Source organism: Pteropus vampyrus, unplaced genomic scaffold (genome assembly GCF_000151845.1).
Source record: "Pteropus vampyrus isolate Shadow unplaced genomic scaffold, Pvam_2.0 Scaffold233, whole genome shotgun sequence".
Lineage (NCBI taxonomy): Eukaryota > Metazoa > Chordata > Mammalia > Chiroptera > Pteropodidae > Pteropus > Pteropus vampyrus.
Genome location: NW_011889014.1, coordinates 675,911 through 692,770, shown reverse-complemented (window position 1 = coordinate 692,770; position 16,860 = coordinate 675,911). Strand labels below are relative to the sequence as shown.

At 49.5% G+C, this 16,860-nt stretch overlaps 1 protein-coding gene across 1 annotated transcript in view; it reads right to left on the bottom strand.

The window, feature by feature from the left end:
* Nucleotides 1-16,860, bottom strand: part of URB1 (URB1 ribosome biogenesis 1 homolog (S. cerevisiae)) — a 62,365-nt gene that overhangs the window by 29,169 nt on the left and 16,336 nt on the right. Inside the window, exons 9-20 of the mRNA XM_023519717.1 lie at nucleotides 14,418-14,613; nucleotides 13,213-13,350; nucleotides 11,582-11,755; nucleotides 10,633-10,762; nucleotides 9,819-9,935; nucleotides 8,541-8,653; nucleotides 6,594-6,713; nucleotides 5,029-5,145; nucleotides 4,431-4,569; nucleotides 3,538-3,708; nucleotides 2,363-2,556; nucleotides 731-949 (exon numbers count right to left, since the gene is read on the bottom strand). Coding sequence (XP_023375485.1) covers nucleotides 731-949; nucleotides 2,363-2,556; nucleotides 3,538-3,708; nucleotides 4,431-4,569; nucleotides 5,029-5,145; nucleotides 6,594-6,713; nucleotides 8,541-8,653; nucleotides 9,819-9,935; nucleotides 10,633-10,762; nucleotides 11,582-11,755; nucleotides 13,213-13,350; nucleotides 14,418-14,613 — 1,828 coding nt within the window. The remainder of the gene's footprint in view (nucleotides 1-730; nucleotides 950-2,362; nucleotides 2,557-3,537; nucleotides 3,709-4,430; nucleotides 4,570-5,028; nucleotides 5,146-6,593; nucleotides 6,714-8,540; nucleotides 8,654-9,818; nucleotides 9,936-10,632; nucleotides 10,763-11,581; nucleotides 11,756-13,212; nucleotides 13,351-14,417; nucleotides 14,614-16,860) is intronic.

The following is a 16,860-nucleotide window of genomic DNA, read 5'->3' as shown; positions in this document are numbered from 1 at the left end:
CCACATGACCCCTCAGGCCGGGCGAGGGCTAACCATCACCAAAACAGTCACTGCCAGGCCCCTCCGTGACCAGAAGGTACGAGGCTGCCGTTAACGAGGACGGGGGAGAGGCTGGCTAGAACAGCAACGGCTCGTAAAACGGTGATGACCTCAGTCGTTTCCCAGTAAGAAGGATCCCAAATCTTGACAAAACACACAGGCTTATTTTGACTAAAACGAGGGGAAAACCTAAAATCTAACAATCTGTAAACCACATCAGGGACAGAAATCTCACCAAAGAACTACTGAATTAAAACACGAGAGAGGGGCCTGGCCTGGCCACGCCGTGGTATCAGCCTGCTGTGGGAAGGACCCATCCTGAGTGACAGCCACCCCAGAAACAAGGTTTGGCTACATCTGGCTCCCCGTCTGCAGCTGCTGAGGGAGTCGCCGGGTTTGCAAACAAGGCATGAAGAAAATGGGCACTTAACCCACCTCCACAAGTCTGTGCGTCTGCTCCTGGGAGGAGAGGCAGCTGTGCATAGAGCAGCCCCAGACTAGATGCCCAGGCCTCGAGCTGCAGCCTTGCCCTGTAGCCTTGTGTGTCAGGTCACCACCCTCCCAAGTGTGGAATGGGAAACAAGGGGACCCCAAGATCCTTATCGATGCTGTCAGTGGATCTGGACCTAATCTGGAGAAGGCCTCGGGGTGCGGGGGTGGGGACTGCGACACGGGCAGGGGCAGCGCTGACCTGGCCGAAGTTCTCCACGGTGGCCCTCAGGTAGAGCAGCACGTGTTTCACTGCGCGCAGGACCTGGGGCATTGGGAGGCACGGGAGGGCAGCCCGCAGCTGCGCCTGGACACCCTCGTCCAGGAGCGCACCCTCCTTCTCGTAGGCCATCTGCAGCAGGGCGCCGAAGGCAGCAGTTGGGGGACCATGCGGGCCAGGACTGCCCAGGGTCTGAAGGGGCTGGGGAGACAGCAGCAGTCAGGAAAGAGGAACGACAAGGCCCCACAGATGAAAAAGGTGCACGGCCTGGTAACACGGGTGCAGGGTGACACCCACAGAGACATTCCGCAACAACCACATACTCATACTGCAACACCGGTGACCACGTGGCGCACAAGTTACTTCAGTCCCAACGTTATCGGCCACATGTGTCTTCCCAGAGTGTTAGTAGGAAGGCCCTGAATCTGGAGGTGCTCACATCGTGAGAACGGTCACTGCCATCTGGAGCTGCGTGGGACAGATGACTTCGCCCCAGGACTCACTGATCGATCACTGGAAACTGGGAGACCACACTCCGGGAGGGAGCCGCTCGGTGAGCTCCAGGCTCCCTAAACGTCCTCCCCCAGGAGCTCCAGTTAGAATAGCTTGTTGGGAGGGTAAGAAGGCAAATTTACGAATAAAATTCTGCAGCTGTTCTGCCTCATTCCGAAGTCGTTCTTCTCACGTAATTTTTACACTGCCTTCTTGATTTATTCCATGCGGCTTTTATTTTTATAACTCCAAACACCCCACTTCCTAAGACCAAAAACCCTAGGCTGTATGTGCCCTGAAACTCAGCGAGTCTCCAGGGTGGGGTCCCCGGACCAGCAGCAGCGTCACCTGGGAACCTGCTAAAAATGCAGATCCCCAGGCCCCATTCAGACCTGCTGACTCAGATTTGAGGGGGTGGAGCTTCCAGGGATTCCAATGCACCCTCAGGGATGAGGACCACTGCTGTGACCTGCTCAACAGAGCAGACACTTCGAGCAACCATGAGTGCAGCCCTGAACTGCCCACACCTCCACAGGAGCCGCTATATGGCTGACTCTTAACCCCGGTCCATCATGTAGAGACGGGGGCAACACCAGTGAAGCATATGGGCCATAACTGCAACGCCCCATTACAGGAACGCAGTCCCCACAAAAAGAAAATCAGTTCTTCCTCCTTCCCTCCCTTACTTTCCCGGTTTTAGCAGAATGGAGCCTGCCTGAGGCCTGCAGGGCCAGGTGACAGCTGAGCACACGAAGTTCAAGGCCACGCTAAGAGCCGCCAAAGAAGGCAGATCACTCAGGAAAAAAGGAAAGGCATCCTCCCACCCCAAAGCTGTAATGTAATTAGTTAATTATACAGCAGCCAGAAGGAAATTCAATTCTGCTGCACCACCAAGTCCTTTGTGTCTCAGTCCCATCAGCCGAGCAGCCATGACACCACTCGGCTTCCTCTCTTATGCAGGGAAAATTAGAAGGTTAGGAAATTTCACCCTACAAGCTGTACCCTGTAAGCGACACAGCTGTGGTGCAGCCAGCTGTGGCCCATGGGCAGCCACCTCCAGCGTTTCCTAGGAGAAGGCTGGTTTCTGCAGGAGCAGTGATCACTGCCACAGCCCCAGCTCACCAAGGCCTCTCGGGCTGGCTCCGGGATCCAGAGGCTATAGTATCTGTTGAACTGGGACAGCTGATGGCAGCAAGGCAGGACTGGAAGCTCCAACTTGTCATAAGCCTGGAGCAGAAGACACAGAGCCAGAGGGTCTCTCTGAGTGTGCAGGAGGTCCGTCAGCACTGCTGTCAGGTATGTCACAATGCTTTCTCCTGCGAAGGAATGAGATGCGTGCGAGGAGAGGCTTGCTGGGCCCGGCCTTCCGTGATCCATCAGTGACACCAATTCTCACACATATTCGAGACTGGGAAAATTCATGCCAACTCCACGAGGGGTCACACGACCATACTGGAAGGCAGATGCCACCACTGTAGGCCTCACAAGGCTCCATTTTATCAAACAGTCAGACTTCAGGTCCTGAGGCCCAAAAGTGGAGACTGAGGTAGAGAAGAAGTGAGGCCAGGCCACCTGGGAGCAGGACTTGCTTGGTGTCCATCAATCCATTTCCTATTCCTTGACACACAAGCCTCCCTTGCAGTTAGGTTGGGACCACATGACTCATAAATCCCTGCCTGAGACTGTGTCTTTTTCTCCTCCTTCCACCGTGACCTTGGAAGCCATACGAGGAGACGACACAGCTACAAGATGGGAGCAGCCTGGATACCTGCACTAGCTCCTGAGGAACAGCTACCCAGGAGAGCAACCTGACCTGTACTGGACTATGCGAGAAAGAGACCTTTGCTCATTAAACTGCTGACATGTTGGGCTTGTTACTACGGCAAAGCGTGGGCAATCCTGACTAATCATGCCATTGTGATCTGATCTGTGAGAGCTTCCTGAAGTTCAAGTCACCTGAATACACAGCATATGAAGAACTGATACCTGAGCACTGAGATTATCAGGAATAAATACTGAAAAGATCAGTGTTACAGCAGGGGTCCTTGAGCCATGCAAACAAATTATTTCAGTCATCCTTCAAATGAACCATTTCCCAACAGCTGAGTCAGCCTCTAGATTCCTATCCCTGTACGCTCAGCTCTGCCGCTGGGTGGCTCTATGAGGGGTGGGGGGTGGGTCTGAACTCTTGCAGTCTTGGATTCTCTGCAATTTCAGAGCCCCTGGGATCCCAGCTCCTACCGTACAGAGACCCAGCTGGCCTGATGCACCCACGGCGTCCTGACTACACAAGGTACCTGCTTCCTTTTCTGTCCCGAGGAGCAACTTATTCCTGGCTTCTAGGGCTGCGGGGACCACAGCGCTGAAGGGGAATGTGAGCAGGACCATGTCTTCATTCAGCAAGAATCCAATCTCCTCACCCAGGCCTTCGCTGCCGTCCACCAGGACATCCACCATGTCAAGAACGTCTGAAACAGAGAGGCGGGGACCAAGCTGAGGCCAGAGCCACCAAAGAGCCCTACTGCAAACAGTAAGAGAATGTGGACCAAAAGAAAAAGTAAACGCTGAACTTCTCTCAGGATTAAATGCTTAATAAAGTTGAGGCCGTTGCCTGTAAAATCTTAAGATCACTGCTAGGATACCCAGCTCAGGTGATAATAGGACTAAGTTTCCTCAGGTGACACTAAGAAGCCTAGAAACTTTCACCTGGATATTCAAGCAAACAAGCCAACCTCTGAGAAGCAAAAGACCGGAAGGGTTAAAGCACAGAGGAGGGCCAGAGCGTCTGGATTCAAGCCCTGGCTTTGCTGCATAGAAGGCTGACTGGGTTACTTAACCGTTCTGTGCCCCGGCTGCCTCATCAATATGTAAAATGAGAACAATAATACCCCCACTTGGAAGTGTGCATGAGGTTATATACTTAAGAACTTAAGATCTGTAAAGAGCTTAGATCAGCACCTGCCATAAAGTAAACACTGTATGAATAAACACGACACAGCAAATAAGGTCTGTGTATACTTCCCGTCATGTGAACGAGTATGGCACTTTCATTTCCACAGCAGACCGACCTTGGAAGCAAAGAAATGGGATGTCTGCCCTCCGCGTAACCTGTCGTACAACTCTAGCTTCCTGGTGCTGATACGCACTGTTGCTCGATCACCCAAGGAGCACAAGAGAGAGCGGCACCTACCGTCGATGTGGGAGACAGGGATGCTGACGTCATCCGCGTCCTGCTTGGTCACGGTGGCCTGCAGCGTGCTAGCTTCTTGGACAAAGTCAGATGCTTTGTCTGTGTATGAATAGGGATTTGCCACCAACGTCAATAAAACCTGGGCGTTAAGAAGCCAAGTGGAAAACAGTTTAGACAGTCACAAGTGAAATGAAAAAATGAAAAAATATCACTAGTAAAATAAAGGGAAGAGCTAAACTGTTAACAGATTGTAACAAGAATAATTTTTCTGCAGTTTTTTTTTTAAATTTCTTATAGAATTTTAAAAATATCTCCTTTTAGTATATATGTCATTACTTTTAACATCATTTTTAGTAGACCGCTATTTGCTCATGCAAAAACAAATTCCTAACAGGACATTAAATAGCACATAGTAATATATTCTCATTTTACAGATTCTAAAACTAAATAGATTCTGACGTGACAGTAAGAATTAGGACGTAAACCAGTAAGAGAGGCCTTTTGGCACAGGTGCATCGAAAATGCCTGAGTGACACTTAGGGATTCCTCAGTAGAATCACCCTGAACACGCTCCTTTACCCAGGAAACATGTGCTTACACGTTCCAAAAACTGGATCACGGTCTCTCTTTTCTCTTCCGCAGTGTTATCTAAGTGCTCCAGCCACAGCTCCAGCTCCTTCCACGTGTGCTCAAACACCCCCGTGTCCCGCAGAATCTGTCAGGAAGCAGACGGAGACGGCAGTGGAAAAGTCAGGACGGACCCTGCTTGCTGAGGAGCTGCTGTGGTTTGACTGTGCTCCAGCTTGCCACCGAGGCCCGGGGGCACAGAGGGGTCAAAGTTTCATCTAGAGTTTTACTCTAAAAGCTTTTCTTTCACAACAACACTCCCATTGTTGAGGGAAACGAGGAAAACAGCTTTCTGTGCTCTGGCAGGGAGAGCACAATCCCGTCTCATTGCTGCTTATTACCCCCTTCCTTCAACTCCCACATAATAAAAGGGAAAACATCCAACTGCTACTTAGGAGTCTGATTTTCTGCCTGAACATTCCCAAAGTGCCAAGTAAATGTGTATAATCCTCAGCCTCCTGAGATACTCAACCCTCAGCCTGTCTGAAATCCTCTAAGATAATGAACCAGTCACGTCACATCATCTCAGTGTGGCCCCTTGAGTCTCACACCTGGGGTAAGAAGCACTCACCATTTCTAAGAGAATGAGATTTGTTACGAAGCAGGATCTGAACCTGTGGGGTGAGTACATGACACCTCCAAAGGGCCTCATGACAGAGACTAGAAGTCTAAGCAGCCCCAGGGTGTGAGCCCTGCTACAGAGTGCACCAACAGCAAATCTGACCATGCCAATTCCACATGTCTGCAGTTAGCATTCACACCTGGCTGGGGTCAAGTTCACATTTGCACTACCTATAAGGAAATGGCTATGTACAGAAGTCAAGACCTAGACGTTCACATCCTTCAAGCAACTCATTTATCGGCTCTTCAAAGAAAGATAAAAAATCTCTGCACTCTAAAAATGACAAACATGATTTCTATAGCATCTTCCCAGGATGTTTGCTGCACAGAAGAAACAAGAAACCAGATTTCCTACTGCTGCAGCAAGACCTGATCTAGCCCTGGAAAACAGGTATAAAGCAAAGAGTCAGACTCTTCATTTCCTGTCACTGACTTTGACAATACCTGCTCGGTGGGTACTGGAAGAGGTCAAAGGGCTGAAGATGAGGCACCACCTATTAAACAGTCCCCAGAAAGCCAGCGATCTAATATTTATTGAGCCTAGAATGTGCGAGGCACAACCTAGCACTTTATCACACGTAATCTCCTCTGCAATCCTACAGTTTTATCATTCCCATTCATATGGGAAAACGGAGCTCAGAGAAGTTAAGTAATTTGTCCAATGTCACCCAGAAGTGGTAGAACCAGGACTCAATTCTAGGAACAGACCTCAAAGTGCACACTTCTCCCACTTCATCATGTTGCCTCTCAGGAATGCAGCCAAGTTTAGGACATAATAAATTAAGACTCATAAAACCTTCTATTTTTAAATTACAATACTAAGATATCCTTAACTCAGCAAGCACTGACTAAGCACCTTCTATGAAGGAGCGTGCAAATCCTTCTCAGAATTAGGAACTGGGAGAAAACGCTCACCTTCACGATCAGAAGTTTGGTTGACGACTTGAGCTGTGAATGGCTACTGGTCACAAACATTTTCATCAGCAAGTAAAACACAGACCGCTCTCCTCCAATGATTTCTGCCTCTGGGCTTTCCTGGAGTTTGAACAATAGAACGAAATGATGTAAACATAACAGAGGCCACTGTGTGCTGAGCAAACAGGCACGACGCAGGCTTCCAGGCCTCTCATCTCATTTTAACCGCTGGCGTTTTACGTGAGGAACCTCAGAAGTCAGAGCAGCGGCAGGGAGCATGACAGCCCTCTTCATGTGCCAGTGCCATTCTGAGTTCTTTCCATAGCTGGCTCCCTTTACCCTCCCAACCTGAGGTGGGGACAACAGTCACTCCCATTTTATGTATGTGATGCTGACACCAAGGACGTAACTGGTGGTTCGGTGGCCGAGTTGGGAATCGAGCCCCTGCATCAACTCCTGGTGCAGGCGGCACCGCCTGATGGGAGGTGGTGCAGGACGCGCCCCCGGGGCTGTCTGGCTCGCCACGGGCTGTGCCTGCTGCGCTTCAGCAGGATGCGGTGCTGACAGAATCGTTTCCTTCCACCTAACAAGCCTCATGCAAAGGATGCTGGGCTGTGAACACGTCTCAGAGAAGTGCACAGAGCGCCAGCTTCCCAGCCCAAACACCACTGGGTCTGCCTCATGGGAGTGACCCACAGCCCCGTGGCAACGCGGACAACCTGGACATGGCAAGCACTGCTACCCCTGAAGCCCAGCGGACATCTTACAAGCAAAAGGCGGGGCACGGGATATAAATTAATATTTTAATACCAGTTCTTTCAAAGAAGCTTCTGTTCACTTTCCAACTAAATCTTCAAGACCCCATTGGCCCTGTTCAGCTGGAATAAAAAACGAAATAACGCCCCTGTCTTGTCATCCCTGTGGCAGTGACCGCATGGTGGATATCAAAGTTGAGAGTTGATCTCTGGGCAGCCACCTGCGTCCAATCTTGGATCCTCCACGTTTGGATGGGGCCCTGCAGTTTCCTAACCCACTCTGCGCTCCAGCTGCCCTGCCTTTAAAGAGTGGTAGGTGAGCCGATACAGAGCACTCGTGTCCAGCCTGGCACAGGGTAAATTCTCCGTCAGAACTGTCCTCAGCTAGGATGCAGGTGAACCTTAGAGGACTCAGGGAAAAAATACAAAAATACAAAAATCCCTTGCATTCTTACACCTTTCTGGAAATATCGCATGCCAAAATACCAACATAATTCCCATGCTATTGGTTCCTTAAGATCTTAAATAAGATCTAAGTCATTAAAAAAAAAAAAAGTCATCTGAGCTACTGAGAAGCACGCTCAGGGAATGCTTCATTTTGCCTGGTCTCTCTTCTCTCTTTAGATAGAAGTGACACGGCACCTTTTTTAAATACACAGGTCAGTATCTGATGCATCCTGAGTTCCCTTTATGATTCAACATTACGTTCTCCAGACAGTTCCTAGAAAGCATTATTAAAAACATGGAAAAAATGCCAGCAATCTTTACTGATTTTCTACCAGCCTCAACCTTGGTATCTAGTCCTATGTCTGTCTTAAGTTCTTCCAGGAAGAGTACAAAGGAGAAGGAACATATTTTATTTTCCAAAAGGTCTTAAAATGACAAGAAAAATGTAAAATAGTCAAGATAAAAAAATACAAAAACTCCCAGTACCCAGCAATGATATATTCTCAGTAAGGACATGTTAAGCACCTTATTTTGCAAAAGTAAAGAGATTTACAGGCCTCCTGGTTCATGAATCAGGACCTCGCCTCTGCTCTAGATGGGTCTCTAAGAGGAGAACCTTAACATCTTCCTTCGTGCCCCCAACCCTGTCAGGGTCCTGCTTTTTCAGTTAGAAGTTCCCAGGCCAGAAAGCCAGCAAACCCACAGGCTCGCTAGGGACAGAGGGCGGGAGCTCGCAGCATCGTACCTGTGCCTTTAACCACAAGAACTTGCTGGCAGGCAGTTCCAGGGCCACCTTCAGAATGTGGTGCTGCAGGATGGGAGGCACCTCCTCTCGAAGGCCCTGCTCTGAGATGACGCCTGGGGGCAGAAAGAGGAAGCGACAGTGGTGAGGAGGCAGGTGCCCAGCCACTGCTGCTCTTGGTCAAAGGGGCCAGACAAGGGTCTCCATGTCTAGAAGGATGCAGGGTTCCATCTCCCTGGTCCAATGGTCACCCTCGCACAGGCTGTGCCCACTCCTCTGCCCACACACAGCTCACCTGACATAACTTCCCCTCTGAGTTCTACCCAGACTCTTTAAGAAGCAGCCCAAACTCCACTTGCCCAAAGCAGCCACTCGGCCCACAATGACCTCTTCCTACAGCTGGATGCCCTGCGCCCCGTGCTGCCCTCCAGGCGCGGTCTCTCATTAATGTCACCCCTGGTATCAGGCACACGTCCTGCTCCCCAGAATACAAGCATTTTGCGAGACTGCGGCCTCCCAAGACTGGGTCCTTACCCTCTGGCCCGATTTCTCGGTCTCTTCCCTTGGGAAGGACACAACTACAATACTAAATGACCACGTTCTAGTAAATTTCCTAATCTCACAGCAAAGAGTACCTTTCACCTTAAACAACTGAAAAGTTAACTGCAGCTTTAAAAGCTTTAAATAGAACTATTTCAATAGCTTATATAAATCCCAAGAATGATATTTCTACAAGTCTGCTTCTGTAGGCCCAATTATAAAGTCAATTTTATTAGACATACTTTCCATCAAGGAAAACGTGACTAAACAAGCATCTTACATTTACAAGACATGGTTTGAGCCTGACTCGCTGGGCAAAATACAAGTAGCTGTCAGAAGTGCCTCTGCATGAACGTCGCACCCTCCTAAGGGGTTCCTGTTTCTGCAGCCTTCTGCGCCCTTCTGAAAAGAGGCCTCAGAGTGATCATCACATGATCTGATCTGTCAATAGTCCATGGCAGGCAACTCAAGCTGGCTGGCTTCTCCATTCTCCTCTCTCACTGCTGCTAAGTGTTTGGCGAAAATTTACTTAAAAAAGACTATTTAAAAAAATACTGGTCCAAATCAAAAAAAGCACGCTGGTGGATCATGTGTGTTGGCCGAACTGCTCACCAGCCTTCCTGGTCCTTGGCTGCGAGGGCTCAGCCTCAGGCTCCCCGCTTCCTTTATCCCCTTGGCAGACACAGCGGAGGCAGGAGAATGGGGTGGGAGGGCGGGGTGCCCACATCCCTTGAGACGCACCTTTCAGGAGCTTGCTGAAGTCAAAGTTGTATTGTGTGACCACGTGCGGGACCACCTTCTGGTAGAGGCAGATGACCTGGAGCAGGGCGGCTTTCAGAAGAATGGTTTCTGCATCATCTGAGCCAAATAAAACAGCCTGAATTAGGAAACACACTGTCCTTTGTCCTCCATCAGCAACTGGTAAGCAGTGGAGCTTCCTGTGGCCCAGCGCAGTAACTGCTCACCGAGCAGAGGCTGCAGACAGACCCCATGGAACCAAACTAAGGACCAACGTGGTAAAAACATCACGACTGTTCAAACAGCCTGGGTTTAAATCCATCCACATTTCACTGCTGTAATCTTGGTCAGGTTAAAGCTACTGTTTCTCTGTGCTGCAATGTCTTCCCCTGAACAACGCAGTGATGGGGACACACTGTGATGCCCACCCCTGAAAGGCCACCATAAGGACATAGATACAAGATACAAAGCCCACTGCCTGGTTAATGACAAGGTCTGAGTCAAGGGCTCTTCTCACCAGGGGGCTGTGCGGCCTGCCTCCGTCTGCACGACGAGGGGACCCCACTGAAAGGCCGAGCACCTGGCAGTCACTCCCGGCCCCCAGGGAAAGGTCGAGCACCTGGCAGTCACTCCAGGCTCTAGTGAGAGCGCATGTGCAAAGCCTGGGCGCATTTCTCACACATGTTAGAATTCACTCTACGACTCCATTCCAAGTCTCCTCTTCTAAGCAAAGGGCTCATTCCCAACCAGAGAGGCCTTAACAGCCCCGCCCCCTGCAGCTCTGTGTGCAAACAGCAGATGCCGCCCGGAGCCTCACCGCAGTGGGGGGCCACGCAGGCCGCAGGACTCCGGTTGGCCCTTTTCTTTCCTTTCTCATCGTCCTGTTTCGTCTCTTGTTTTCTAAGTGACTGCCAGACCCACACTACGGTGTTCAGGTCAGGTAGAATCTAGGAGGGAAAACAAAAAACGAGTCACGTTAAACAAAGAAGAGAAACAAATGAACTGAAGCCACTAACAAGAAGCACAAAGCAGAGGGAGGCGTGAGCACGTGTGTATGAGTGTGTGTGAGAGCGAGTGTGCGAGCACGTGACTGAGTGTGAGCGGGTGAGTGTGCGAGCACGGGAGAGTGAGTGCAAACGTGTGAGCGTGAGTGTGCGAGCACGTGAGTGTGCGAGTGCGTGAGCACAGGAGAGTGCGTGTGAGCACGTGAGTGTGTGTGTGAGCACGGGACAGTGTGGGAGTGCTTAGAAAGAGGGGCCGCGGAGAGGGGACAGGCCACATTGCTGGGAGCTCTGCTTAATTCCTAGAACTGGACACAATAAGGATTTGGTATAAAAACAAGTGCTGATAATTAAAACAAACCCCTTAAGACTCATTCACCTGAGCAAGGTGCTAGGAACAAAGAAACAGCTCCTTACGACAGTCTGGGGGACCTGCCCAGTGTGACCGTAGCTCTTTCAGGGTACCTGGCCTGTCTGCAGATGACTGGTCTTCCCAACCTACCACAATAAGCCATGGGAGGAGGGGGCAAGAGGGCTTCCCAGTTACCCCTAGTCCAGGGTGCATGTGCAGAAGTGGGGGCGGGAAGGGCCTCAACAGCTCCTGATGAGACTTAGGGCCCAGAAGCACCCCACCCCAACCCCTTCTCTTCGCATGCACTCTGTGCACCCAAGGTCACCTCTTCCACCTGGTGTGTGGACCTAAGACATCTGTCAGGACGGCCCTGGAACTCGCCCCGGAAGGCCAAGCCTGGCTGCCGTGCCTACCTTGCTCAGGGCTTCTCTGAAGAGCTGCACGAAGTCTTCCATCATGGCAGCCGTGTACACGCTGGGTTCCTGCCACACCTCTCTGTCCAGGCAGTAGTCGACCGTTTTTAACGCTCTCTTCAAAATGATGGAAATAAGGGACAAAGCTGTGTGTTTCACTGATTTGCTGTCCAACTGGGAAGAAAAAGAGTTAAATCCACAAATGTCTTTAGCCCGCACTGGTCGACATAGACCCTCCCCTGCCATGAGCTTGGGCTTGGCTGGCTCTCACCCCTTCTCGGGTCACCCGCAGGGAAAGCCGCATGAGACGCCGGCTTCTGTGCTGAGAAGGGGTGGCCCAGGGTCCCTGCCCCTCTAGACCTCTTCCACATTTGACCTCAGCGGTTGCCATGAAGGCACTTACTAAAGAAAGAGTCTGACATATTTTTTATTTTTGTTTCACTGTCTGTTTTTGGTTAGTCTTCTCTGATAACCACTCAGCTCATATGGATTAATTCCAGAACCTGTGCTAAGGCCAAAGAGGGCAAGACGGGCCTCAGCTAGGTGACGCACATTCCTGGGCCAGCAGCAGCAAGGCCACCTCCTGGGCACTGGGGAGACACGCACGATCTCAGGTCCCAGCCCAGCCAACTGCATCATTCTGCTTTCTTGCAAGCCCCCTGAGATAGAATAGTTTGTGTCTCCCACAAAACAAATGGGTAAGCTAGCTGGGTCCTAATTTTGGTTATTATGATTTGGCAACCAGAACAAAAGACTTTTCTGCGTGGTCCCAGACAGCCTCCTTCTCTCCACTCCTAGCCCCACTGCCCACTCTGAGCACAGGCCCTGGATGGGTATCAAAAGACACTTTATCCAAGCAGTCTCTGCCACTTTACAGTAACTGCCCTATCACCAGTGGGGCCACTACACTCAGGCCTGTGCGACCCACCACTGCAGACCCTGGTCCTGCTGTGTTCACAAAACCCAGCCTGTCCAGAAGGATGGGGACTCCACCTGCTCCAGAAACCCCAGGCCCTGCACCCCTCCGAATACCTGGCCTCCCCCAGGTAGGTTTTGAAGAAACCTGGGTTTAGGCGGGGCTGACAGAGCCCAGGACCCACACGTGCCAACAATTCACAGCTGTTCTCTTAAGGTCACGATGCTATGGTGAAAGATGTATGCGTCTTTGGCCTCTGATGGGACTTAGGGACCTTTTATAATTTAATGATTATTTTTTTTTCCAGGAACATACCCTCCAAAAATGCCTGAAACAGCTGGTCTTCAAAGTAGATCTTTCCCAGAAATCGTAACACTTAAACTATAAAAGGGAGACTTTCCAGTCAAATTTCAGTCCCACCCTGTCCAGAAACCTTAAACTACTGAGACTTTAATAGATGACTGTAACTGAACATGCTTCCCCTCCCGTGACCCCGACACCACCACCCTTACACAGGCCCAGGGAGCCGAGTTGGAGCAGTGCAGCCACCCAGCCCCTGGCAAGAATGCACCTGGCACCAGGACACGCGGAAAACCCTGCAGGCTCATGGGCAAATTGTAATCCAATACAGTCGGACCATGTTCTCAGAACAACCCCTAGCACCGCCGGCAGGGTGAGCAGAAAAGCTTCTAGAAGCGGGGAACCGCTTACTTACGTTCAACGCTTGGGTGAACATGGTCTTGTTGCACACCAATGGCGCGGTGGTCACCATCACCATCGCCAGGAGCCGAGGCAGAGGGATGAACTCTCGGGTCTGAAACGCCCGGGAAATGTCCGGCTGGGCCTCGTAGATCTATGAGGAGGAGGGAAAAAGAGAATGAGCTGGGGCCGGAGGGTAAATTCCAAACCTGAGGCTACAGGCAGGCACCCAACAGTGAGGCCACCCCAAGGGAACGACAAACCTGAGACAAGTCGCAGGCTCACCATAAGGATCGGGGTCCAGAAGGTTAACCCCCAAATCCAGTTATTAGAGACAAGTCAGGTCACAAGACTGGTCGTTACCGGGGCAATGACCTTCAAAGCAGAGCTCGGCCTACAGTCTGGGAGCCTCCCTTAAAACCTCTGATGGCAAATGTCACTGCTAGAACTAACCATCACCTCACTCAGGTACAGCGCTTAGAGGCACCTGGCAAATGCGTCATCTTTTCAGCGCCTCATGACAACCCTTTGGTGTAGGGATATTTTATATTAAAATAAAAAAGTGTTTACAGATGACAAAATTAGACTTCAGTGAGGTTAAGTAATATCCCTAGAGACACAGCTAGAGAGCAGGGAAGCAAGAGCTGACACCCGGGCCTGCAAAGGCCACGTGCTGCCCCGACCCCCTTCCCAGGGTGGGTGGGGGGACCAGCACCAGGGCAGCACCCAAAAGGGGTGTTGGCCACAGAGCCTCCTTCACCAAAACAAGGGGCAGAGTGCCTCCTTCTCAGCCCAAGATACACGTGGGGACGGCACACGTAAGCACCCAAGGAAAATGAAGAGAATGAGAATAAAAGCTTGTTTCACAGATAACGCCATGCCCAGGTCGAGGCACAAGAACACAATCCCAGGTATTTCAGCGGTAGGCACCGGGGGCCACACAGCAGGTGAGCAGCTGCGAGTGAGCGAAGCTTCTCCTGTATTTGCAGCCACTACCTCGGCTCCATCTCAGGTCATCGGGCATTACATTCTCATAGGAGCACCAGTCCCTGGTGCCAAAAACGTTCGGGACAGCTGATCTAAAATAGCCCCTGAAGAATGGCTCAAAGACGTTCTTCACACTGTACAGTCTGCCTGTCCCCTGCCCGCCATCCGCCAACCCTCACGCTCCCTCCCCCCAACCCCCATCTCACAGACTTTGAGAGACTCACGGCTTTTCACCTTGTTCAGCAGCTTGATATTATTTGACCACGTGGCCTTCACTCTTGGGAGAAAGGAAAACGTCACTTCCTTGAAATACTTGTTCAGTAAGTCCGGGCACACTTTGAGGATGTTCACCACAAGTTCGGCCACCAGCTCGTCATCTGCTGCAGTTTTCAAACCCAACAGGAAGTGCAGGAGTGTCAGGTTTCCTCCTCTGTCGGAGAAAGAGAGAAGAGCAGTCAGAGGGAACTGTCACATCACACAGAGAGCTCAGAACAGCAGAACCACCCCCAGTAAACACGGCTGTAAACACAGGTGATGGGCAAATTTCATTTCTGGTAAATTTCCTTGGTGGCATAAAGTAGGATGTTTTCATGGCCTGTGGGGTTCCAGCTCGCCATCAAAGGGCTTGAATTTCACTCCTCTACTTCTGAGTGGTTTAAAAAGTCTCTTCTTTGTCTGGTTCCCTAACCCCCTTCTCCGGCTTGAGTTCCACTTGACTTGTAAAGAAGAGGAAGAGACCCACCCTCTCCAGCCACCCAGTCACTCACCGGCTGGCCCAGAGTCAGGCCAGTGTAATGAAAGGGCCAAATTAGCAGGTAGGAATCCACTCCCAAAATTTCATTTTGAGACTTTACTGACCTTTTTCCTCCAACCACACATGAAAAATATGTATGTAAATAAATACATGTGCATAAATATACAGAGAATCCACCTTTCTTTTGAAAAGATGACTTTTTTTTTTTACATGAAATGTTCAAGAATTCCCGCACAGTCCCTAGTGCCATAAAATTACTTCTCAAAGTCTTTCCACAGGTCTTCTTCCTCTGTTTCTAGTTTATTTCAAATTCTTATGTCTTCATTTAGCAGCTGAAAGAAGCTTATAGGAGGAAAAACTATCTGTATAAAAATATTCAAAACTTGTCCCAATGTGAGCAGTTTTCAGAAGTATAAGAACGTGTGTGTGTGTGTGTGTGTGTGTGTGTGTGTGTGTGTGTGTGTGCGCGTGTGTTTGTATTTAAAGGCAAGAAAACCCATGGACATTAAAACTTGCAGAAAGGAAGCGACTAGCCCAGGATCCACTCCCCAAACCACAAGACTCTGGGTTCTCCTCCCTGGATGCCTTTTAAGAAAAGAGGCCTTTTCATATCTGCTTGACACTGTGAAGTCATAAAATCCAGAAAAATATGAGAATTCGCCTCATTTGAAGGTCATGTTGCTGGCTTCTAGGACCTTCGCTGTTTTGTATCCCCTCATACACTCAAACTGTGATGCTCTGTGACAGCTTTACACGTAGTAAAACTTTTCCGAAAGTTAAATTAGTAACCTGCTCAAGTTTTCAGAGCTGACTTCAGAATCTGTTCTCTTAATCTCCACTCCAGGTGTCTCTATAAATAAAGCTTTATTGGAACAGTCACCCACATTGGTTTATGTCCGCGGCTGCTAAGGTACTACAAGGGCACAACTGAGGGGTCACAACAGAGACTGTGTGGCCCACCAAGGCCCAAATACTTACTACCTGGCCCTTCAGAGAAAAAGTTCACCAACCCTTGCCTATAAGGCCTTACTTTCATCGAATACCTACTGTGTGCCAGGTACTACAGAACAGCCTGTATCCTGATTCTCACCTATCAGGTAATAAACAAGCAAGTAAATAAACATGCGAGGTGGTGATAAGTCACAGTCAGAAGCAAGAGCCGGGCAGAAGGATGGTGGCAGTGGAAAGCAGACCTGAATGAAATCTGGGAGTGAGCCTTCTGACTATCAGGGAATGATGCATGTCAGGTTTCTCTAGGCTTAAGAAAATAAAATCGTTTTTTCAATTAAAAAAATAAATAATGAAAAAATTTTTTTAAATTTCTCTAAGCTTTCCATGAACGTCCTCACAAACAAAACTTCCTTCCTCCGTCCAAAGCACAAACATTTGTCTTTTGCTCGGGGCTTCAAAAATTTATGTAAACCAGAGTTTATTTAAATAGACCCACACCCATAAGTTCCTTCAATATGCTCATTTAACGATCATCTATTTTACGGATCTACTTAAGGAGAAAAAAAATGTGTGTGATTAAAGTGTGGTATTATATTATATGACACTATAAAAGTCTGCTATTACATTTTAGCAGGAAAAGGAGCTTATTCTAAATGATGACGTAGCCAGGCCTGCAAAGGCCATGCACGTGCCCCCTTCACCTCGAGGGAGGGAAGGGGGTTGTAGAAATGACGTAGCAAGTTAAATCATAATAATTTCAGAATCAAAACAAGTCCAAAGTCACAAGCAGGGAGAAAAATTCCTACTGTGTTATCTCATTATGAAGGAATCAGCTAGTTCCTGACTGGTTAAAACGAAATCAAACCATCTATATCTTTATAATAAAATGCCAAGGGGGTAAAAAATAAGAGTCATTCACAAGACCAAAAATATGTCCAATATTTTTACTGTTAAATAGAAAAAAGCAAGTTG